We start from the raw sequence: 25,706 nt of genomic DNA on the forward strand, positions 1-25,706 counted from the left end.
ACAACAGAGACGGTATGAAGAATCATCTTTCTGGCATTATGCACCTTTTTTTTTTCCTGGGAAAAAAAAAAAAAAAAGGTAACAGAAAAGCAACCTGTTTTCTCTCAGCCTACACTAGTGCTGGTTACCAAGCACTGAATACATTGTGCAATGGTTGCTATGGTGATGAGAGCGATATACCTACGAGTGAAGAGAGAGCCCTGATGCAGTGGGCAGGCTGTCGTGATGAGGTGCTGGGGCCTTAGCGGCTCGTACCGTTTGAGAAACAGAATATCTGACCATCACTCGATGCATCGCCCCTGAAATTAGTGGTAATGTGTCACAGAGGAATGCAACTGAATATTACCTTGCATCTTAATAAACTCCCCTGGTGAGACAGTCTGCATTTTAAAATCCAGAAAATGCAATTTAAGACCGTCATTTAATAAAAGCTCAGTTGAAAAAAATGTCCATTTAGACAAAACAGCATCAAAGAAAGGGTTCATGCAGTTCAGAAGGACCTTGTAATTGAGCTGCTGATAATTGGCAGGAGAAGGCAGCTGAAGTAATCCAGGCTGAAGCCCCCACGCTGTTTCCCCTTTTAAGAATAATCAAACTGTGAGTTTTGTTCCCCATCACATGTTGGAAGGCACAAACAGAGAAGAAGGATTACAGCAGGCAAACACTGTCAGTGTTGATAAAGGCAGTGATGGAAGAAGTACTGAGATATTGAACTAAAGTAAAAGTATCAATACTAAAAGTTCTGCATTAAGAATCTTCGTTAATAAAAGTACTGAAGTGGTGGCATCAGAATATACCAATTATTATGCACAATGGTTCATTTCAGGATGATATGTGACATGTGATTTGTATGTTATTATGGTTATTTCCTGTTTTGTTTTGAAGTTCTATCCTCATGTGTCTTATTTTACTTCCCACTTCCTCCCTTTGTCTGTTTTCCTGCCCTTCTTCTGTGATCACTTGTGTCCCATCAGTTAATCACCTCTTGTGTATTTAAGTCCCTTTGTCAGTTTGTCAGGTCTGTTTTGACCTTGTGTTCCTGTGTCTCCCTGCTCCATCTTCCTGATGGACGATCCGGTTGTTTTCACACCCGGGAAGTCGAGATTTTTGGCTTCAAAACGCCGCTGAGTAGCTTTCAGAGAAATAAGCGAGGCGTCACCTCGAACACTGTGTACAGATTTAATGTAACGTCCTTGGTTTGTGTCCCCTTTGAGTAAACCTCACAGATTATTGATCACTTTAATGTTGCAGCTGATAAAGATGGGGTCATTTGAAGTACTTTTTATGCTTTATTTAGGTTTAATATGTGATGATTTTATCAGTTGATTAGTGTTAATAAGTAATTAGTACCTAATATTTGCATCTGAGATGTAGTGGAGTACAAATAGAAAGTAGCATAAATTAGAAATACTCAAGTACAATACTTGCTGATGTACTAAGTAGCAATCCATAACAGGGTTTGGGCATGTGGCAATTGTTTTAAGACAAAAAAGAAAAAATACCATCTCATCCTCTAAGGGTGCAGTATGTATTTGAAATAAAATGTGTTCACAACCTGTTCAAAAAGCCTGCCTTCATCCCTCTGGCAGTCCGATCTTTCTCCTCTGTGTGTGGACTTTGCTGTCTTGATACAATAAATCATACGAATGAGGATTAGGGCGCACACTGTCAGACCCTCCTCAAAGACTTTAATGGTGTTTCTCTCAGTTGTACATGGAAAAATGGAAAACGAAGAGCTTGACAGAAGCTTAAATTCTGCCTCTTTTTGTCTCCTAATTGTTTGTTTTGGAAAGTTTCAGAAAATGATGGCCGTAGACCTCCCAGTTTGAAAAGAGGGTTTCATACCCTGTGTAATTTAAGGCATACTGAGACCTTTGGGGATCCCTCGGGAGGAGGTGTTAGCTCCTTTTCCTCAGCAGCATCGCTACGCTAATGTGTAATGTTGACATTTATGGTAGTTGAACCTGATAACATGTTCACAGCGACAGAGAGTAAGCATAACTATAGACTTAGCTTGCCTGTGATATTTGTGGTGTGCGTTTTGAGCAAAGCAACTGTTAGATCTCTCAAATTAGTCTACTTTTCAGGATTGTCAATATTTTTAACAACACTACTTCGTTTAGCTCTGTAGTTCTTGTTTATAGCTGTGTGTAGCGTTCAGGGAAATAAAGGAGTGAAATTTCTTGTCAGTGCACAGCTGATACTGAGTCAGGTATAAGCAAACCTTCTATGGATAAATTAGTCGAGTCTGTATCTTCATATTTAATTTATTTTGCTGCTCATGCATGTAATCTGGCTCCATGTTCCCATCGGTGCCTCTCAGCAGGGTATTTACGCCGGCTAAATCCAGCATTTCATCTTGAAAAGCATCTGTCTCCCACGCTCTGTCACATGACTGCAGTGTTATCATTTTCATGCAGAAGCCATGCAGTGTTGGAACAACAAACAGTAGATATTGCAGATAGATTCATTTTTAGAGAAAAGCAAACTGTGCTGAAGCCACTGAAACCTGCAAACATATGCAAGGAAACTATTTCACCAAAGACATGAGAGCAAAGACCAACTATGGAAAACTGTTTCTGTTTGTTTCTGTTTGTCTGGTTGTATTAACACAATAAGGGTTAGACAGCGTGAGACTTTCACAGTTACGCTGTAAAAATCCTGCACTTATCTTTTTAACGATAATTCAACATACAAAGAAGTCTGTAGCTTCTCTGTATCTGCAGAGACCCTGCCCTCTGCCTGTTCTTTATTATTTCCTCATCAGCTCCGGACGTTTCTGGGCGTCAGCGATTCTGGAGAAAGATAGTAGATCATTGTGCCTCATTCCCAGGTCATCAAACACCAGTGCTTTGGGTTGGTGGCTCGCTGATTACCTGAATCACGCATTATTTTTATCTATGTTTGCCAGAGGTCCTCCTCATCCCTTCCTTTGTTATCACATTGGCATTGTTCTTGGTGCATTAATCACTGTTGCTATGGCTGTTAAAGGTGCAGTATGTAAGATATCTACTTAAGTTAGCATGCTAACCCGCTAGCCCTGGGCCTGCAAAACCCTCCGAAGCGCCTGTGCTAGTGGTGTAAACACAAAGACTCCCCAGCAGTCCGACTAGCTGCACGGTTAACTGTGCTAACAAGCTAACATCAGCTACAGTCGTGGATGTGTAATACAAAACAGTTAGTAGCAGTTAGCGGTTACTCTGGTAATATGCTGTGTGTGTTTATAGGACTTGGGGAGTATGAAGCCTTCTGTGGCTCCAGAGGAAGCTGCACTCAATCTGATAAATTGCCTCCGATGATGTCGCTCACTGTCTGAATGCATTGTGGGTAATGTAGGCACCTCAATTTGGAAAGGAAAAAGAATGCATGGAATAAAAAAGGCGACATCTCTGGTTCTGCTGTCTCAGTTCTGATCTAAACTGTCTATAATGAGTCCCACAGTGTTATAGAGGTGCACTGCTAGACCAGCGGGCTGCTTTCCACGGCATTACCTGCATTACCCACAATGCCACTGATTGACATCATTGGCGGTAATTTATCAGATTACATGCAGCTTCCTCTGGAGCAACAAAACCCTTTATATTTTTTTTTCACATACGATGAAATTGTGCTAATGGACTGAGTCAAAGCTGCGTGTCTGAGACAAATGTCAGCATCCTCATCAGTTGATGATTCATGTAAAAGACATGAACATAAAGAAACTGAATTGTTCTTGTCTTGCAGTATAGAAATAGTCCTATAGTGTAGATAGATAAAGTGTGATCTGACTTCTTATTTCATTTGTATATAACACTGTTTGGCTGCTTATCTGACATGCTTTGCTCTTTTGTTTACGTTTTGGAAAGACTAAAGAAACTCAACCCCTCCGATGTCTCGAGATGCTGAGTTTCCATTTTACTACAGCCCCATGCGGCGTGTGGGGTAACCAAATCTTGACAGGCCTTTTATGCGTACTTACGGTTAGAGCTGATGATAAACACAGTAAACAGCCCCAAGATAGCGAATAGACAGATAATTACTGGTTTGAAGGTCTGTCTTAGTCTCTAGGAAGTATTAAACGTGTAAAGCTGCAGAGTGAAATGACACTATTGAGAGCGACTGCCCACTTTACAACATATTATGCGAGTTTTCGAATATTTTTCTCTGATCTCTTGGGAGTGTCTTCTGTATGAGAAAAATAATCCAAGACGGCTAAATTCCAGCACAAGTGATGCAGGTGTGTTTGCTTTATAATTCCCTGAATGAGATCAAGAGCCAAGGACAAGAAAACCAATCGTCCAACTGATCCCTGTAATGAAAGAATACTGTGATTCATTGTGCCTTTAACGTCATATTGACAAAGCTGTATTCCCTTGTCTTCAATATCCTAATACTGAGTGACTCTTTTGTCAAAGAATTACTGAAATGTAATGATTTTTTAGCTTTTTATGGAGGTGGGAAGTCAGGATAGGTAGTTCCCAAGAGATTCGGTCAGTTCTCATTGATGGGAGCTGTCAACCTGCTCTTGTGGATCCAGGATGATCAGTGAGGCGTAGACACACAGGTGCTGTTATACTGTGCACAGCCACCTCACCTCTGCTGTTTCTTAAATATCAGAGTTCCCTACATTGGCTGACTGTTCAGGGAGGCTGTGTCTTTACTCAAAGATCCACAGGTTACATATGTAACCTCCCGGTCCTCCTCAGCGTAAATTATTTGAGCTTTGTTTTCACCGTGTCTGATGCTGTCGGCTTCGCTTCGTCTAATGTGTGTCGGTGGAGCGTCAGGCTCCCAGGGTGCAGGAGGATGTTGCTTTTTATTAGGCTGACAGACAGGCCGATGTTCCCTGTAAGCTGATGAGGAGGTTGAAATTAGATCTGTTAGGCCGTGACTAATTGCAATTAAACAGACATGTGCATTAAGTGACTCTGACTGATCAAAATCTTCCCTCCACGTTACTTCTCTCTGTTCATTGACTGATGTGCAGCCATATTTGAGGTATCTCTGTACTATAATACTACCAAAAACAAGCTTGGTTAAAGGGAAACTCAATTTCAACTCCAATTTTACAGATTAGAGTACTACTGGAGTACTATTGGAGCTGATAGTTGAGTTTAGAAAGACGGAGGCAAAGACACATACTCCTGTCTACATCAGTGGAGCTGAGGTGGAGCATTACCATCACTGAGAATCTATCTTTGTCATCACACGTCATCACCCTGCCTACAGAAACTTAGGAAGGTTAAACTCCAGAGCGAGATTCTGATTGACTTTTACAGATTAATAATAGAAAGCATCCTGACTGGAAACATCGCAAACTGGCATGGTTCATCACGGCCCAGGACAGGAAGGCTCTACAGGGGGTGATTAAAACCACCCAGAACATCACTGGTACCATCTACAGAGCATCAGTGATATCAGTGAAGTGAGATGTCTGCACAGAGTCCAAAAGATACCGAAGTATCTGCTGCTGTACAACCAGACTACACAGCAGCTTCACTCCCCAGGCTGTGAGACTCCTCCTCTTCATCATCAACACTTCATTGTCTACAAAAGATGCGGCCGGACTCGAAAAGACTCAGACTTTTTCATTTTTTAAACCCTTGTTTAAAAAATGACATTAAATTTGCCTTGTACCTTTTTATACGTGGGGGAAAAAAGTAGTATAAAGCCTTTAGTGGCTCCAGAGGAAAGCGCATGTCATCTGATAAATTACCTCTAAGTAAAACGCTTTAAGTGTTTTTCCTCCTCTCTGTCTGACTAACATCACTGGAGGCAGTTTATCAGATTACATGCAGCTTCCTCTAGAGACACAAAGCGCTTCACGCTGCTTTTTTTCCCCCCCACATATGCAGTAGTAATCCTCCAGACCTGTAAACACACTATAATGTGTAAAATTGATGGAGTTACCCTTTAATTTTCCTCCACTTTGTTGAACCATTTAAGTTGAACGTGCTGCTCTTCCAGTAGCTTATCTAAAATACATCTCTTATGAATGAGTTTGTTCTTATAAATAATGCAGTGGCCTCCAACCAGAACATTTTCTTCAAATAGGCCAATTTGTCCTTAAATTTGCTGCACTGGTAGAAGGGCAACCTTTAATGGCAGATATAGACAAGTATATTCAGAGTAACTGGATAAAGGGCTTACAAGTAGCCAGATTTTGAAAAAGACGGTCTCCTTTTCCAGGAACTGTCTGGCAGAGGTTTGTGCTCTATTAAGAGGAATTTACTTTCGTCATATTGGAAATTTCCTTTGTTAATGTTATTGCTCCTTTTGTGTGTGGAGGGCTGTCTCCTCTCTCCTCTCCTCTCTTATCCAGAGGCTTTCTGTGGTCTTTGTGCAGGAATACCATGCCCAGCTGGAGGAGATGCGGGTGTCCATCAGACAGCTGGAGGAGGACCTGTCGGCCGCTCGGCGCCGCAGCGACCTGTACGAGTCCGAGCTGAAGGAGTCTCGGCAGAGCAGCGAGGAGCTGAAGAGGAAGGCTGCCGACTACCAGCATCGGATGCAGAAGGTCTACACTGTAACTAAAGGGGGTTAATGATCCTGAGAGGAGTTCTGGTTTCTTTGACACATACTCTACTTATTCTGAATCACAGTATTGCTCAGCATAATAGGATTCTGTTAACTCGCTTGTAGTCATTATGAGATTTATACCGTACTGTCTGCTCGCCGTGATCATAACCAGGAGGGATCTCACACTTTTTCTATATCCTCACAGGCCAAAGAGCAAGGCAAAGCAGAAACAGATGACCAGATCACCAAGCTGGAGAAGGTAGCTTATGAATTTCATTGATGTGATTAGTGAGGACGGCAACAATATGTCCGGACAAGGACTTCAACAAAGGATGATGAGCTTAAATATCGATCTTAACACATCATTATGGCTGTATCTTTCTGTTTTAGACCAATGCTGAGCAGCAGATGAAGATCCAGGACCTTCAAGAAAAGCTTGGCAAGGTAGAGAATTTCTGCTGCGAAGATTAATGAATAATTTATACGAGCTTGTGCTTTCAAATGAAAGAGATGTAACAGCATTTTACACTTTGAGATGATTGTATAAACTCCGTCTGTACCCTGACCTCCTTCTCTCTCGCGCTCTCTCTCTCTTGCTGCGCTCTACAGTCACATTTGGTCTCCGGCCCCGAGAACAATTAAGCTGTCTTTTAAAAACCAGAGTTACTGCTTAATTATCAGCAATCAAACAGCTTTGCCTCATTAGTAAAGATAATTTCATTCTAATTGTCTTTTCCCCAGAAATGAATATTTAAAAGTACCATCCGTTCAGCTGAGAGCATTATGAGTTGTGGCACTGATATCCAAAAGGCTGACTGAGCCCACATTTGAAAATCGGTGTACTTCTGACTCAGTGCGAACACGTTTATGAAATAATCAGTAGGGTAGGACTTAAAATAACTCCATGCAGTTTGGTAGAGGAGTTCATATTAGTATTATACAGACGTTTGTTTGCTGGAAGACACTGAAGTTTGCAAAAGGATGGTCAGTCACTTTACGGGCCTGATTTAAAACCAGGAAATGTAGATGAGCCAGACATTCTCAGCAACAGATTTCAATGTCAATTTTATGTTTGGGGTGCCTGCATGTGACTGTTTTGAACTGCGTCACCGTCACGAGGATAAAAACGTTGATTAGTGAAAGGTACCCACCAATACTGCGCTCAACAGAGACGAAGAAGGAGGCGTGATGGCTCACTCATTAGCTACTTTATTATCAACTCCAGGAAAAACAGTGTTTGTAATTCAGACTATTTAAAAAATCAGTTCTTAACGTCTTCTGAATACAAAAGTCTGATGAGCCAGATGATGTGCGTGTGTGTTGACTTATAAACATTACATCAATAAGCAAACACCGCTCAAAATTAAGGAGGGATATTTTAGAGTTTCACTTGGTTGTTTATTCTGTGAAGTATCTGAATTTTTTTTTGTGTTTTGTCATCCCAATATCCTTAACTAATTTTGAGTAGATATGTGTGAATTATACATGGACATATAAACGATATACTCTATGTAGAATAAAGAGAAGACGACGGCTGCTCTATGAAACACAATGGTGGCAAAAAGTTGAGTCGGGTGCTTTTGGAAAACAGGAGAAAAAGGTGAAAGCAATCCAGCCACAAAAGAAAATATCAGGAGACGAGGAAGGAAAAGCCTTTATTGTAGTGGCTAAATCATTAAATGGGCAATAATTATAAAAGCCCTGACGGTCGACACATTTCCTTTTATTGATTTAGCCACCACATTTCCTTCCTTGTCTCCTGATACTTAAGTAGTTTACATTATTTGTCATATATCAGACTGATGTATGCCGGGCCACACAGAGCTTTCTTCTGGGCTGGATGTGTAATAAACATCTTTTATTGATGGAGTTATTAATCATTCTCTGATGGCATGTAGTGTCGGAGTTTGGACATGAGATTTTGTAAAGTTGACCTGGTCAGTATAGACTTTGTATTACATTTAATTTTGTGTGAATAATATTTACTTCTTGAATGATATTTTCCTCTTCCTCCTAGTCGTTGAAGGCCAGTTCTGAGGCTACGGACCATCTTCAGAGTATGAGAGTGGCCAAAGACCGTCTGGAGCGAGACCTGGAGCGGCTACAGAACAAGGAAGACTCCAGTGACAGCCTGCGACGACGCCTCCGTGAGACTGAGGTACAAACACACCTCTGGTATCACACACACACACACACACTCACACACAGTAAACATGTTCTGGCCTCCTGCCTGTTTTCTGTGTAACATGTCATTTGTTGCTTTGCAACATTATGAACCTCTTTGTTTAAAGTGTTGCATAAATAAATCTGGCTGTGCTATCTGCTAAGCACAAAGAGCCCATATGCTCTCTCCCTTGTGAACATGTTGTCTTTGCACCTTCTGAGGAACACTTGTGCTGTGATGGCATGATAGCATGTCAGATAGCCTGAATGTTTGACACAGTTTGGTCATAATTTGACAGCTTGTTTTCACATGATTTTCGTATTTTCTGATTTTGTGTAAGGCACACGGGATAAATATATAGATATTTGATATATCTCATATCACAGCAGTTTGCTTTTTGCACAAATATCATAATAAGTACTGTTGTGTTCATTGTTAAGAGAAAGGCAGTTATTGTTACTGGTGTTATGACGCTAATCAGTCTGCATGTGACATTTTACTAATTTATTCTCGAGTGGCTCCACAGTGCCTCGGCCTCCTGCTTCTGCTATAATGTTGACAAACTGTTGTTGTACACAGTTTTCTTGCAGGCCTAATTCTCCGGCTGAATTGTGAATGCCTTGACGTCTAAATTTAACAAAAAGCAAACATCCGTATCTGTGTAAAGACCTTCTAATAACAGTGCAATTTTTTATTTTGCTGCACTAAAGTAATTTACCATTTTTATTAGGTTTGTGCCAAAAATAAACCTTTTGTTTTGCTTGTACTTATCCTTTAATGTGATTACGAACAAGTGAGTAGTTTTCAATTAGCAGGGACGTCTGTATCTGTCTTAAAAGCCTTTATTTGTAAGTGAAATGCAGAACTGTACGGTGGCTTAGTCACACAATTCATTAGCTTTACTAAAATGATGCTATAAATGTATGCGTTTGTGTACTTTGTATCGTGTCTGTGACCACATATTCAGTATACTTTATTTTTTAAAGGGGTTGTTATGAGATCATCTAAAAGCAGCACTTCACATCGATCAACAGACATGTAAATTTGGTAATTAGCATAGGTTAATTTGGACGGCAGAGTCGGAGGGAAGAAAATGTGCACATGGTCAAATTTAGACAGCTCTGAAGACCTCTCGCACCTTCACACATGAATGCAAATGGGCTTTTTTTTGAATCACTGTGAGGAAGTTGAAATAATGAGATATAAACACTGCAGAGGTGCATCGCTTACAAGCCAAATGGATGTGGCTGCTTCAGCATGTCATCCTTTTCTCCTTGAAGTGGAAGTCTAATTAGCATTTCTACAAAATGTGCTATGACGTCCACGTAGCAAAAAGCATTATTATGGACTATGGAGCTTTTGACCCGAGGTTGCATTCATCAAACTAAAAAGAAATAAAAGTCTTGTTTGCGTGTGTTTTGTTTCTTACGTGTGCAGGACGGTAGGAAGACTCTGGAGAACCAAGTGAAGCGGCTGGAGATCGTCGAGCGTCGGGAGACTAAACTGAAGGATGAGATCCAGAGCAAGTCCCAGCAGATTCAGCAGATGGCGGATAAGATTATGGTAACCCACCTTTCACTACTTGTGTGGAGCTAAAATAATCAGAGGAGGTGTGAGGTAAACATAGCTCATTGTCATCACTGCAGAGGAAGTGCTATTTTACATAATATTCCTGAAAAACCTTGTGTGGTTTATTTATGATCTTTTCTAGATGATCTGGATGTAAATTGCCGGTTCTTACATACATGAGTGCAACGTTACCCATACAATAATGGGTTTTACATAATATAGTGTCATTTGAAAGCCCCTATATAGTCATACTACACCCACACTTGTGCTTTCCATTGTTGTTATTGAATTTCCTGATTAGTGTGGGCATGTACGGACTTTCTATGAGCGATGTCTCTCTCTCACTTAACTGTTTTTGTCGCATCTCTCATGGTCGGACTAATTATATGATCAACTATATATAATGACAGAAATTACGACCCATAGTAGTTCACAGAGTTTGCTCGCTTAATCTCCTGCATACTTATGCCCAGCTCTAACCTGATCTGAGGTCTGTTTAACCAGACTAAGTGAAACCCAGTGTGTGGGTGCACAGGAGAAGAAGGTAATAATGAGTTGCCGCGTTTCATTTAAGGTGTGTCAGCTCCAGAGCATTGTGCATTTGTTCCACCTGTGTTTTTCTTGCAATGACAAGAGAAAAAGGTCAATAAGGATTGAAGGGGTCAGGCTGATCTCATTAATATGGATGAGATCGTCCTTCATGCGTACTTACACCCACTTACACCATCCATAGTGACGAAGACAAGGGGCCGGTTAAAGGCTATGTTCAGATTTCAGCTCAGATCTGTTTTGTGGCATAAACAGATTGTATCCAGATTGTTTTTAAGGAAGTCTGGACAACAAAAAAACACATATGTAGGTGTTTTAAAATACGATTACACTCGGATTTCAGATGCACGTCAGTCCAGACGCTCTGGCCACTAATGTGAGATTTCAAAGTGTCTTGTGTCACACGCAACGACAACAACGACGGACGTTCATCACAGCGGCTGAGCAGAATCCACGCTGCTACAAGTGGAGCGGTTATGGACGACGACATGGAGAACAACAGTCTGCTGAGTCACACTGGAATAAATTTGTCTGCTCCGCAACTTTGACAGGGCGATTGTTTTGGAGAGCGAGATGATTGATCATGCATCCAATGTTGGAAAGCCGCGTCACCAGCATATGGAGCTACTGACTCCTACGTTGTTACCACAGCAACTCATGCAGATAATGGTGGTGATGTCAGGACACATAAATCCGATCTGATCACAATAGTATAGTGCGGACACTTTCTGATTCAGCTTTTCCTGCAGTCTGAACATCTGAACACCTTCAGGTACATAACAGGCAGGAACCATCTCCAACCACCTCGATGTTGACGTGCATAATGTGTATTTTCATGTAGGGGCTGGAGGAGAGTCTGCGAGAGACCCAAGCTACAGCCCAGCGGCTGGAGACTCATCTGAAGCAGAAGGAGAAGCTCTATGAGGACAAGATAAAGGTTGAACTTCACATCATATAAACACTCACACATATGCAGACAGCAGGCAGGTATATCTTAATGCACTGTGCTCACAGGAAGTGCTCTGTGACATGTTTGGTCATAGTTTAGCTGTTTTGAGTTGTGGGTGTGCTTGGGAGATCTACAGTATGTCATCCTCACATTCTCTGTCCTGTTAGTTAAGTGATATCCTGGTTATGGTTCTGTGGGCTGCCTGGCATTGAGCAGGTGTTGGAGGCCCAGATGAAGGCGGACATGGCTGATAAGGAGATGCTGGAGTCCAGTCAGAGCAAATATGAGGAGGAGGTGCGGGAGAAGTGCAGCGTCATCAGTGAACAGAAGGCGGTAAGAAGTGACCAGCTCGGCAGTGACGCTATTTCAGGCATATCTTAACATTTTATCACACTGACATAGATTTCTTTGTTTGGACTAATCTTGGGTTTTGTTACTGTAGAGCACAAAATAATGAACTTTAGTGTGATCCCCAGTTAAAGCCAAAGTCATGTGAGGATCTAACTGAATGTTGAACAGTTATTCAGTCCATAATTTCTCTTCAGACCATAAATGCTATGGACTCTAAGATGAACAGCCTGGAGCAGAGAATTGCTGAGCTGTCCGAGGCCAACAAACTGGCAGCCAACAGCAGCATCTACACCCAGAAAAACATGTAAGTGCAGAAACACAAAATGTTAGAAAAACTTCCTCCGTCCATGAAATACACCGAGGTGAATCCAACTGAAAAATAGTACCTTGAAGCTAGTCTGTCTTTGCCTTGGGACTGTATGTACACACACTGGCGTCATACCAGCTTGCATTACCCCCTATTAAACCTTATGCATGTGCTTGTTCTCGGCAGGAAAGCGCAGGAGGAGATGATCTCAGAGCTTCGCCAGCAGAAGTTCTACTTGGAGTCTCAGGCTGGGAAGTTGGAGGCCCAGAACGCCAAACTGGAGGAGCACCTGGAGAAAATGAGCCAGCAGGAGCAGAGCAATAAGAGCCGCGTGATGGAGCTGGAGACCAGGCTCCGAGAGGTGAGGGGACGCGATGGAGAAGAAGGAGAAGCAGAAGGCCTCACAGATTGTTGGATAACGACTCTTCTTATCCGACTCTAATTCTGTTTCTGAGTAGTTTTCAATGACACCGTGTGGAGTATTTACACAAAAGATCTGTTTATGTCTGAGCAGAAGAGCTTTTCAATATTCAATAGATGAAGTTGAGCACTAAACGCTTTTCATTTATACTCATCTGGCTCTAAATAGTGCAAACACACCTGTGTATAATTGCTTTTGCTAAATTGCTGGTCGAGGACATAATTATTTTGCATCATGACCCCGAGAGGAGGCAGGTGCAGCATGTAAAACAGTCATTGAATGATTATAAAGAGTCTAATGATGATGACGTGAAACTTCCAACTTCCAACCTGTAAGTGTTCCAGGTGCAAAAACGGCAAAAGTGAACAAAGAACTTGGCTGAGAGTAAGAAAACGATGTCTGCAGCCTCCTTGCATATATAAACTAAACAGAGGGAAAAATGATTTTATGGCATATTCCCTTCACTCGCCTGATACAAATACTGTTGTCTACAAACACATCCTATCGCCTCCCCAGGGTGCCGCCATTGTTGTGTGAAGTCAGACAACTGCTCCCTTATCAAGTCCCTCAGATGGACGTGCCCCAAGTTTGCATGACATGCACATACAGTGCCCAACCCTCAACGGTTTACAAGACACCAACAATACAGTTTCAGTGGTCAAACCTTTCAGTACCCGAGCTTGACAAAGAAAATCTGCAACACAAAGGTTTTCTTAATCATCCAAACTAAACACATATGCATAAATGGAGGACTTTTTAGTAAAAGGTACGTCCCTCACATCGTCATCAACGGGAAAATACAAGAAATGAACCTCATTCTCAGTTTCACCTTTAGCTCACACAACAAACAAAGTCTGTCCTCCTCTGGAGTGGCACTAAAACTGCCTGTCTCCAAGGCTGATGATGATGTTCCTGAGCGTAACTGTGCACACAGGGACCTTTAAATTATACTTCACATAAGGTTCGACAGTTTAACTGTCCTTTATGAGACAGTAGGTCTCACAATTCCTCCTTTGAGTGGCGTTTCATTGAACTTTCCGAGTAGTAGGTCAGAAATCTTTGAATTCAGGTTGTCTCGAAAGCAACATACTGTAACTGCTAGGCTGATAAAAGGTAAAGAATATTTGATGTTCAATACATGAAGTGATGCACGATCTGGTCTTGTGAGTCTTGCGAGCAGTGCAGTGATCTTGTAGAGGACTTTCGTTTTGAAAGTTTCTAAATTACTTCAGAAATTGAGTCTAATAAGTTTGAAATTATGGCCTTAAAATAATATTCTGATATTTGGAGGCTATGTTGAGAAACACTAAATATATATTTGATATTTTGAAATCTTCTCAAAAGCAAAATCAGTGATGTGGATATGATGACTAAGTGGGCAAAGGCAAATATTAGAGCAGTCTGGCAGGTCCAGAAAATTACCAGAACCCTTATGGTAATACTGGGCAGAATAAAACCCGTTTTAATCCAGATGTAACAGAAAAGACCAGGCCAACAAATCGAGGTGGAGTCACACAATCTGAAGTGTCAGTGTCTGCTCCTCGGGGTGAATCACTTCCTCACCCTGGATGCCCCCACTTCTCTGTCTCCCTTTGTAGATCGGGCTGGAGCACGAGGAGCAAAAGCTGGAGATTAAGCGTCAGGTGACAGATCTGACGCTGTCGCTGCAGGAGCGTGAATCGCAGATCAGCAACCTGCAGGCGGCTCGCCACGCTGTGGAGGGCCAACTGCAGCAGGCCAAGAGCGAGCTGGAGGATACCACCGCAGAGGCCGAGGAGGAGATCACTGTGCTCAGAGTGAGGGACAAAGACAGTAGAGGACAGCTGACGGTGGTGTCTCCTTGGATTGTTGTATCATTCAGGCAGTAAAATGTCTCCCTCTGTCTCTCTTGTCGTACCTGCTAGGCACACAGAGATGAGATACAGCGAAAGTTTGATGCCCTGAGAGACAGCTGTGCGGTGAGCTGTTCACTCCTTCTTCTTTTTTTTTTTCGCTCTTTCACTCTTTCCAGGAATAGACAGCTCACACTGAACACCAGCTGACTCATCACATATCATCACACATATCCATATGTTGCTGTCATTCTCGGGTAAACTGGACTCAAACACTCTCTCCAGTTTATTACACTCATCTTTATTGTTGGAAACTTCAAAAGTTTGGGATCACCTGCCACAAAAGCTTGATTCAGTCAGATGGCTGAGAAGACTACTCTCTTTTTTTGTCCCTAGATTAATTATTAGTTGATTTTTTTTCCCCCCATTATGTCATCAGCCATAACTAAGTGATATTATCCTGTAATCATCAGAATCAGAAACGTTTGTAGCTCCTGGTAAGTTTTCACATACGAGGAATTTGCTGTTATGTAGATGCAACACAACAAACAATACTAAAACAATCGAAAGACATTATACAAATATAAACAAAAACAGTAGATTGTTTGTTATCCTCATGTCAAGAGTACACACACTAGTTGAATTATCCAGAGGAGTTTATGTCATTGTTTGATATTCTGTCCAGAGGTGTTCATTTCCTCTCTATCACGTCATCACCAGATCTTCTGATGATGAGGCACCATGTGTTGCCAACCTGCTGATGATGATGCTTCAAGATATCTCAAAATAGCCACTGTCATGTAAAGCAAGACACATCTTTTATTTGCCAGTTGAACGTGCAAATTTTCTTTAGCTAGCCAACAGCCATCTACAGACGATGAGGGCTGTGTGTCATAATCCCAAAGGTTTCACAAGCTGTCACTTGTTTCGTTATTAATGTGGAGCTCCGGTGTCCCACTAACCTTAAAGAGAACGGTGCAGGCATGATTGAGGGATTTGAGTGCCTTCATCTTCGTATACCTTATATAAACACCGAGACCATCATCGTATTCCTTCATTTCATTTCATTGCCTTACTTTTGAGATCCTCCCACTCACAAACTGTTCAGATAGCACAGTCCATAGATTCAGCTGGCCAGTGTTCAGGCACAAAACACAGCCAAATTCTGCGACAAGCAGAGCTTGAAATGCCACCGTTTCTTCTGCCCTGCCAAGACTTGTGCTGTTGGTTTATCTGTGAGTCTGTCTGTAGGACACTCTGGACCGGAGCAACATGTCTTGGGGAGCTACGAGCCAAATTGTCATTAAATTTAGAAAAGGTCCCCAGTGGGAGATACTTAATCCATTGACTTTTCATCCAGGATCATTTTTAGTGCTCCATCTAACCCAGCACTTACAGCCGGCCATTATTTTCATTTGTACAGACGCATATATCACAACCTGAAGTGCCAACCTTCTTCAAATACACTGAGCACTTTCATGCCCCTCAAAGAATGAACTCTTGCCACTTTAGCACTTTCCTCTAGTGCTGACTTCGAGCCAAAAGGTCAACGGTGCACACAATCAAGAGCACGGCAATAAAACATGACTGACTGTAGTTTTTATTTTATTTTAGCCACACTGCTGTCAAAGGTGCAATATGTAAGAATGGGCCACCTGTCGAGCTCATACCCAAAACAAATAGAAGGCAGCACATCACCAGAGTAATGCTAACTGCTGCCAACTGTGACTACTGTTAGCTTGTTAGCACAGTTAGCTGTGCAGCTCGTGGTCTGGACTGGGAGCCTGGAGCACCGGGGAAGTGTAGTACTGAGGTCAGGGTTAGCTGTTTAACATGCTGAATTCAGTAGATATCCCTGCAACACAATGTGAAGATGTCATATTCTGTCGACAACTGTCGTTCATTTCCACAAAAATCTTACATATTGCACCTCTCAGACTGTAGAGTCGTAGTCATCAGTGGTGCTGTACTCTATTCAAATGTGGAGACAAAGAACTGGATCAAGCTTATTGTGACAGTGTTATAATAGTGATATTTGAGAGTTGTTTTATAAGAGCACATTCTAACTACCAGGATCCAGACTTCACAAAGCTAACATGAGCAATTTGAGGAGGTTTATTGTGGGACTACAGACATTTGTCAGCCATAAGATATTTTTGTATTTTGCTGTTTCTACTGAGGCAGCTGTGCTTTTAGTATCTTTGGCTGCACATGACTGTTATGAGCAACGAGGATTAGCTCAGCTGAGGTACCAGCAAACTTACTGTGTCTATACACCGATCAGCCTCTGACAGGTGAAGTGAATAACATTAATCATCTTGTTAAAAGGCAAATGTCCTGCTGGGAAACCTTGGGCCCTGGCATTCATGTGGATGCTACTTTACATGCACCACCCACCCAAACAATACTGCAGGCTAAGTGCAGCCGTCATAGCAATGGTACAGCCCGATGGCAGTGGTCCTCCAAGCAGGACAATGTGTGCTGACTCGCCACAAAAACTGCTCAGGAACGGCACGAGGAACGAGATAAAGAGCTGACGGCGTCAACCTGGCCCCCAAATTCCCCCAAATGCCAATTTAATCAATCATCCGTGGGACATGCCGGGTGAAGTCTGATCCACGATGGCCCCACAGTTGATTGGATTGGGCTCTGACCCATTGAGGGATGGACACAGGACCTCTTGAGGTGTCCTATGATGTCTAGCACCAGGGCATTCCTGAGCAGCATGGTAACGAGATGGCCATGTCATTCGCTTCACTTGTCAATGTCGTGGCTGATCAGTGTATATATTGCAGTTTTATCCACGTTAGTCATCCATATCTAGGTAGCAGAGATGTCACAAAAACACTGAAAATCTTTAATTAACTCAACTTCCACAGCTCATATCAGCCGTTCCGTCTGTTTCATAGAAAGCGCAGATGTTCCTCTATGTTTTGTACAGTCAGCGTAATCTAAATGTTACGCTAATTTTAGTCAAAGAAATTGTGTGGCAGACTTAATGCCTCTTTAACTGTGCTCTTTATCTGCTCTGTACCCACGGCCTTCGCAAAGAGCGTCGAGCGTGTATTCAGCAGTGTTGAGGATACCAAAGCGCCGGATGTGATTTACTTTAGGTCTGCGAGTCGGTCTATAGATTGGGATGACAGACAAGTAGAGTAAATAGAGAGGCTTGCCAGATCACCACTGTATCCATTGCGGCGTTGACTTCCTCGGCCCGCCTTAAGTATTTAGTTGCTTGCTGTCAGTCCTCTGCCTCGGGGGAGCAGAAGCACTGAGTCAGTGCAGAAAACAGACAGCTAATTTATGTACTTAAAAGCTTTGCCTCTTTCCCCTCCTGCCACCTGGAAGTTCTGCGTGGTACACATGTTCCCATGAGAACTGAGAATAAGGGGCTCTTAACAGGCCGCCTCAGCAGCCTCTAGCCCTCATTTCCCCACAGTAGTCACGGCTGATTAAGGGAACAGACTGATGCTGATGAAATGATTAGCGTGCTCCTTGCTCTGAGTGCTGCCTGGGTTCAAGAAGTAGCCTCAGTATCATGATTACTGCTTATATCACTAACCTAGATATCTGCGTCATGTAATAATGCAGCAGCAGAGTTTGGACTGTGTGGGGTGTTGGGTCGAGTTGTCTTGCGTGGTTGAGCAGTAATATGCACAATGCTGTATATGCACGATAAGGGGAGAGCTTTGGGTGATATATTTTGGGTTCGGCTCGGGTGGTCTGCGTACTTTTCCTCTCTTTGAACTCGTTTGTCTGAGTGTCCTGTTGACTCCCCCTGCAGGTGATCACAGATCTGGAGGAGCAGCTGACCCAGCTGACGCAGGAGAACGCCGAGCTGAACCGCCAGAACTTCTACCTGTCCAAGCAGCTGGATGAGGCCTCCGACGAGAGGGAAGACCGCCTGCAGCTCAGCCAGGACGTGGACAGGCTGCGGCGGGAGGTGGCCGACCGTGAGATGCACCTTAACAACCAGAAACAGGTTCGTGGCTGCCAGTGGTGTGTGAAGGTGTGAAGTAAGAAACTCTTGACCCTATACAAGCTCATTCTCTCTGGGCCCCTCCACACATCCATGGCTATTCATTCAAGGATCTCTGGGATCATTGTGTCCTCAGTCCCCGTTTTCCCACCAGTCCCACGCCCCTGCGAGCACACGTGTGATGTGATACACGTTCCTGCCAGTTGATTCCACACCGTTCCACTGATCTACAGGTGGTGGTGACGCACCGAGTTGCGCCAACAGAGACAGTGAGGAGGAAGAGTGAGAGCTGGTTAACATGGATGTAAACAGCACAGGTTAGACATGGAACAAAAGTCAGAGGAGGGTGGATTGATGGAGGGTTAGCTGAGGTTGTAGGCCTTGTTGAACAGGTTTTTGAAACTCCGCAGGGCACTTTAAAAAGATTGTAATGGAACATTTTGATCTGAGTCCACACTCATCGTTTCTCTTAGTGCTCTTGTGTTTAATTGGATTATTATCCAGTGGATTTATTTATTTTTCTGAGCTGTTTCGGAGGAGATTGAACTCTGACATGACTGAAATTAAACAGGGAAACACTGCAGTCTTTCATCCTTTTCTTCTTCTTTAATTGGTCGCCAGACTATCACCAAGTAAACACACACAAACAGCTGACTTTTGAGTCCAGTCACAGTGGATACTATTTAGCCGACATATCGCCACTGTGGTCTAGTAGTTTTCGGATTTCTGCACAAAATGTCAGCTGTCATTAGTTGAAAACTTTGGGAAAAAAAACAACAACCGATTTCAGCTTTCTGAGACAGTTGTACTCCCTCCTCTAGTTCAGGCTCTTTCCCCCTGCCCACTTCCCACTCACCGCCAGTCAGACACCAGGTTTTCACTTACTCACATTATGTGATATCTCCACAGTACCTTTGACAGGTGACCTAGACATCTCCCCCCGCTCTGACACTGTTAAGCGTAAATCAGGCGAGAGAAACCCTGGGAATATTTCAGTATTGCTCTGTGCTGTATTCTGCTGCAGCAAGAGAGCGATGCGAGCGAGGAGGCTGTGTGATGTGTGCGCGGCCCCTGTGGGAGGATATGTGTGTGGGTGTCCAGCAGCGCTCTCGGCCCTGCTGGTTGTGTAACCAGCGATGGAAGTCATAGACGAGGGATGGGGTGGTGTGTGGGAGGGATGTGTCATCCCCATCACTCCCAGGTCGTGTCAGCTGTGGAAGCGTTGGACTTCTGAGGGCCGTGGTGTTGCTGCAGCACCAGCACAGGCTATATTTGTCTCCCAATGCTTTGTCTAAAGACATGAAAACACAGCGCTTTGTGTAGGCCCTGTGAACAACATAGAAACACGTTCTGTGTCCAAACATGGCATGTAAATGACTCCACAGGGGTGCTGGTGCTGTTTTTGTGATTCATCAAAGAGTCATCAAACTCCAGGTATGTTGTTAAAGCTCCTCTGTACTTAATTTTGAGCATCACTTCTGTTTTATAATCATTCAATTAACCAAACGTTAAAAACCCCTGCTAGCCCCAAATCGTCTTTGCTTTGCTACAGCAGCTGGAAATTCCTGAGAGAAGACTACACACCAACTACTCCTGATAATCTTTTGTATTATTTTGGGAGCTGTAACAACAGGATGACAGTGTCCGGAGCGTGGCCTTCACATACGCCAACCTGCCTCACCAGTGAGACAGCACAGTGACATCACATAGAAAAAGACAGGTTTTAGAATAATAATCACAAGAAGTAGAAAACAAGAACTGACTGACCTAAGTACATTTACCCAAGAACTGTTCTGGATTGTATTTTGAAGGTACTTCCTACTTGTTTAATGTACTTGGATGTGCACTTTGTTTTAAAGCAGCTCTGTGGATGTTTTGTTTGATGCGTTAGAAGCTGGTTGTTAGTTTATGTCAGTGGACTCCATTGATAAACTAACGTTAGCTCCCGTTGCTCCAGGCACGCGAGAATGTGCATCAAGTCACATGATTTGGACTGTCGCTGAAAATTCGACCCGAGTCCTTCATGAAGAAATCCACAGTCCAGCAGCATTAAACAACCTAAACTAATCGTCCACAGGCTTGTAAAGGCGACCGGGAGAGACGGGGAATCTGCTCACGTATGGCTGGTAAATAAATTAAAGGTGCACTGTGTAGTTTTCGGGAAGAAAACATAAATCAGAAGAGAAAGATCTTCATCGAGTGTTTTTTGTGTCAGTGGGCTGTAGGACCCAAGACTTCCCTCTCTAAAGTAAGAAAAGACTACATAAACTAAACTGACAAAACAAAGCCAGAACCAGACCTCCATCCTCAAAAGAAAACAAAACAACTGAGGAAAAAGAGTTCATGGTCAAACGGGTCGGGACTGCTTGGTCCGTGGAAGAAGAGAGTTCCTTCTCTTCTCATTTGCAGCTGTTGAACTACAACCGTTTTTTGTGAAATTGTCTTTTAACTGAGAACTTCTGACAACCTGAGATGTTGAGTTGTGTCCGTCGTCATCTCATTCAAATCCTCTTCTGTACCAGAACCTTGAGACGCTCAAGACCACATGCACCATGCTGGAGGAGCAGGTCCTGGAGCTGGAGACCATGAACGACGAGCTGCTGGAGAAGGAGAGACAGTGGGACGCCTGGAGGGCGACGCTGGAGGACGAGAAGAATCAGGCTGAGAGACGGACCAGGGAGGTCCAGAGGATGCTGGACACGGAGAAACAGAACAGGTTATAACGACGCCCACACGCACACTGCATCACTTTTAATTGTGTGGGCATTTATTGACTGAAGTTTCCCTTAAATTTGTATAAAGTTTTCACAGTGTCAGAAAATATTGAGATATTTTTGTTGTGCAGTTGAAATTAATAAACTCATCTGAGTTTCTCCACCCAGAGTGGCCTCAGTGCTCCGTGATATAATTAAACCACAAGACATTTTCAGAAGAGGGTTATAAGTTTTTTTTTCCTCAGCGCTGGAAATAACTCTGGTTTGTGTTGCTGTTGCTATCAGCGTTGGATCTGGCTCCTTCCCGCCTACACACACTGAATGCAACAAGTTTAGGCATATTCTCTTGGGTTTGTCCAAAGGTATTCTGGGAAATATATGAAATTATTTTCTGAGTTGGTGTAGGCAGGGGCAGGTGATGAAAACTGGGCACACAGAAAGCATATTAAAACACAGATAAGTCTCCGCCCTAAACTAACCCTTTAAAAGAAGAATACGTACACGAGAACATGGAAGTGGATTTATTTGATTTAAATCTTATGACAACCATACATCAGTACAGCACATCAAAACAGCCAGTGAAATTATTTAGCTGACTTAATAGACCTACAGACTCCAGATAACTAGTGTAAACACCCATTTTTTTCTGCTCCAGGCTTCGTGCAGAGCAGCGCAGCTCTGAGTCGCGTCAGGCTGTGGAGCAGGCAGTTAAGGAGCACAAAGCTGAGATCCTGGCCCTGCAGCAGGCCCTCAAAGACCAGAAACTCAAAGCCGAGAGCCTGGCAGACACCGTAAGCATTTCCACACCGTTGAATAAGTGTTTTTTTTACTTTGTGCGGTTAGCAGATGTCACAGCAAACTCTGTTCTCAGTTGAATGATCTGGAGAAGAAGCATGCCATGCTGGAGATGAACGCCCGCAGTTTGCAGCAAAAGCTTGAGAGCGAGAGGGATCTGAAGCAGAGGCTGCTGGAGGAGGTACGTTGTGTATTTTCACACACGTACCTCACTGATCTCTGTTGTTTGCTTTGGTGCATAGTGTCCAAATCTGAGATGTTTTTTAAATGTTTTCTTTGTGTGTTTTCCTGTTACATTTATACCTCTGCTGCAAATCAAATGTGAGAAAGGAAAGTGTTTTCTTTTCTGCTTGTGAAGTCACATCATGCTGAAAGGTTGAGCCGCTGTTATCATTCGAAGAAATCTATTGTAAGAATTGGCAAAGCTGCAAGGTCACAGTGTCCAGATGATGATGATGTAACAGCTGTTATCACCTCCACAGCAAGAGAAGCTGCAGCAGCAGATGGATGCCCAGAAGACCCACATCTTCCGTCTGACCCAGGGGCTGCAGGACGCTCTGGACCAGACCGACCTGCTCAAGACTGAGAGGACTGACCTGGAGTACCAGCTGGAGAACATCCAGGTGCTGCTACGCACATATACACATAATCCTGCTAAAACACACACACACTCAGAGGTTATGAGTTCACGGTCACAGTCGGACTGGGAGCAAATCTTTCTGTCATTTTTCAGCCTTGTTTCTCCTCCACTGTTCTGTCCCTTTTGTTTTAGTGGTGAAAGACATAAACACCCCCTCAACACTTTGTTTTTACCCCCACAGCCCTTTTTTTTTTACTCCACCGCCCTCCCCTCTCTGTCCCTCTGTCACCCTCTCTGTGTGAAGTGAAGTACTTGAGGAGAAATTCATGGCAGTAGTGATGTTCACTTAGCTCCACCTGCAGGCCGTGTACTCCCATGAGAAGGTGAAAATGGAGGGGACCATCACCCAGCAGACCAAGCTCATAGACTTCCTCCAGTCCCAGGCCCACGGGGGCTCCAAGAAGAAAAAGGTCAGATGAGATTTTTAGTCTTCGTTGGACTGATTACGGGTCGGATTTATTTTTTTGAATGTATGTAGTAAAGTCTTTAAATACAGTTAAGTATTTCAAGTATAATTGAAATTGGAAATATTATTATTATATGCCTTGTTCTGATCTGAAAATAAATGCAGGTACGTTATTGTGAAAGCCTTGAAGGAAGTAATACACTTTATTTATATAGCAGCTTTTAAGAAACAGAGTTCACAAAGTGCTTTGACAAACAGGAAGCTCAGACGACAATATTACAGAATAAACACTCAACACACAAGACAAACATGAGGAAGCCGAGTCTAAAGTGAAGTTAAAACAAGACGACGGAACAGAAAATATAAAAAAACACAAGAAGTCAGTGTGAGTTATTACAAGTAAAAGGAATAAGTCATAAAAAGGCAAAATAAAGGGATAAATAAAAGAATAAGATCAATAAAGGACGATAAGAAGACGACATCACATCAGAGGAATTAAGAAAAGATAAAAAGATTAAAGCATTAAAAAGAATAAAAGGATAGAAAGATGAAAAATCAGGTTATAAAGAGTCACTTCATATAAAAGCAGTTTGGTAAAAGTGGGTTTTCAGAAGTGATTTAAAAGAAGTCATTGATGCTGCGAGCCTCGTCTCCTCAGGTCAACCGATTTCCTGTTTGAATTTCTGAGAAAGCGAAGGCACAAAGTGAAAATCGTTTTTTTAAAGAATGAGTTAAAGAAGTGTTTGTTCAAAAAAGGCATCTGAATTAAAATGACAAGTTTGATAATTACCTGACTATTAAGGTTAAACTCAGGGCGTCCACTGATGAGTCACTTTATGCACAACCTGTCATTAAATCTTCAACAAGAGCTGCAAATTATCACCACAGAGAAACTGAATGAGAAAGGAGAAAATTAGGATCCTAGTTGTGGTTTAAGTGATCAAACTGTCGGCTCGTGTCTCAGGGTCTGTTCGGGCGTCGTCGAGAGGACCTGTTGGCTGCCATGGCTGCTCAGGCCCAGGCTCAGGGTCAGAGTCAAGGCCAGGTTTCCCCCGTGCCCCCCATCCAGCCGGTGCCGCTGCAGTACAGCGACATGAAGTCAGCTCTGGACAAAGAGCGCTCTCGCTGCTCCGAGCTGGAAGAGGCTCTGCAGAAGATGAGAGCGGAGCTGCGATCCCTGAGAGAGGAAGGTGAGACGGCTCCTCTGCAGCAGCTTGTACTCTCTGATCTGGACCGCCGTTGCATGATGAAACAATGTAAGTTAATCGATTCTTCTGACCCCAGCGCTCCAGTACAAGGATCACGCTAACTCTACGAACCCAGCCGCAGCACGGCAGCAGATGATTTTGTCAGCTATAAAGTCTCCTGAGCACCAGCAGGGCCCGACCAACCTGGCACCCTCCAACTCCGGACGCAGGAAGGAGACCGCAACACCCGAGGGTGAGTGAACGGATGATGTTTTGATGAAGCGCAACCTTTCTCACTCTAACAGACACATACATGCAGGTTTCTGGCTTCATACTTGACACATACCGGCCCCTACCTGCACACACATAGACACACACACACATTTTAATAATAACTCGCGAAGGATCATTTCTGAAGCGCTCACTATCCTTTTTCTTTCACACACCTTTCAGAGAGAAGGAGGGTCACTTTTGAAAGTAAGTTATCCAAACTCGTGGTTTCTACAGTTTGGTCTCTTATCTCCCCGACTCTTTTTTGCCTCATCCACATCCTTGAAAGGCCAGATTTTCAAAAGCTCTGCACTTTTTCTTTTATAAAAAAATGTGTGATCCCACCAGGCTGGTCAGGTGAGGCTGAGAAACCTTCAAGCAAATTTTTTCACCTTGTCAGTGCACAGCTTTAGAAATCTGAAGCATTTTTTTTATCTTGGTTGCTGAAGCATAGCTTATCTGATTTTGCAGAACTCTGCTCTGCTCTTTGACTCACTACAATCCCACCTGAACGTCACATCATACACTCACAGAGATTCACCATACGATAAACTCTGCAATGCACAAAACGCTGTTCGAACCGACACTAAAGGTATTATCCAGTCATCTCGTTGCTTCTCGCAACGACTGTCTTAATCTTACATCATCGATATTGATCCTTCTGAGGAAATCTGGTGATTGTGTAAGAATAAAAGGAAATGAGAACATAAAACCATGATAAATGTAGACATGAATCCTGTAAGAGCAACTCACTTTAATAGTTGTTATTATATAACACACTTAGTAAACTAATAAGTGGATATTACGGGAAAGAAAAGCTACAGAAATCCACATGAAGCTGTTCGCTTTAACATGTTTTCTGTCAGAACATGTTTAGATATTTAGTCTAAAGACTCTTGGGATCAAAAATCTGTAGTATACGATGTCCAAATGTACCTCATGTTGACATCAACAGGTCCTCTGGTGGAGATGTTTGGTGCACACAGTGTGAAACATTGGTACTGACTGGATAATGCCTTTAAGATGCAACAGCGAGTGGGCACAAGCAAAGGGATTGATTCAATCAATATTCTTT

At 43.0% G+C, this 25,706-nt stretch overlaps 1 protein-coding gene across 13 annotated transcripts in view; it reads left to right on the forward strand.

Annotated features, from left to right (window-relative positions):
- citb (citron rho-interacting serine/threonine kinase b) overlaps positions 1-25,706 on the forward strand; it is a 63,833-nt gene that overhangs the window by 17,885 nt on the left and 20,242 nt on the right. For 4 of the 13 annotated variants that reach the window (XM_084358936.1, XM_084358945.1, XM_084358939.1 and 1 more), the window contains exons 6-25: positions 6,326-6,505; positions 6,704-6,757; positions 6,889-6,942; positions 8,516-8,656; positions 10,100-10,225; positions 11,622-11,717; positions 11,946-12,062; positions 12,275-12,384; positions 12,574-12,748; positions 14,407-14,604; positions 14,713-14,766; positions 18,425-18,622; positions 21,142-21,335; positions 21,989-22,124; positions 22,205-22,309; positions 22,611-22,751; positions 23,059-23,178; positions 24,139-24,364; positions 24,459-24,614; positions 24,815-24,838. In XM_084358936.1, the coding sequence (XP_084215062.1) occupies positions 6,326-6,505; positions 6,704-6,757; positions 6,889-6,942; positions 8,516-8,656; positions 10,100-10,225; positions 11,622-11,717; positions 11,946-12,062; positions 12,275-12,384; positions 12,574-12,748; positions 14,407-14,604; positions 14,713-14,766; positions 18,425-18,622; positions 21,142-21,335; positions 21,989-22,124; positions 22,205-22,309; positions 22,611-22,751; positions 23,059-23,178; positions 24,139-24,364; positions 24,459-24,614; positions 24,815-24,838 (2,605 nt within the window). The remainder of the gene's footprint in view (positions 1-6,325; positions 6,506-6,703; positions 6,758-6,888; positions 6,943-8,515; positions 8,657-10,099; positions 10,226-11,621; positions 11,718-11,945; positions 12,063-12,274; positions 12,385-12,573; positions 12,749-14,406; positions 14,605-14,712; positions 14,767-18,424; positions 18,623-21,141; positions 21,336-21,988; positions 22,125-22,204; positions 22,310-22,610; positions 22,752-23,058; positions 23,179-24,138; positions 24,365-24,458; positions 24,615-24,814; positions 24,839-25,706) is intronic. The other 9 variants (XM_084358942.1, XM_084358947.1, XM_084358943.1 and 6 more) reach the window with 5 other exon arrangements.

Source organism: Pagrus pagrus, assembly GCF_965226575.1.
Source record: "Pagrus pagrus genome assembly, chromosome: 8".
In the NCBI taxonomy this organism is placed as follows: domain Eukaryota; kingdom Metazoa; phylum Chordata; class Actinopteri; order Spariformes; family Sparidae; genus Pagrus; species Pagrus pagrus.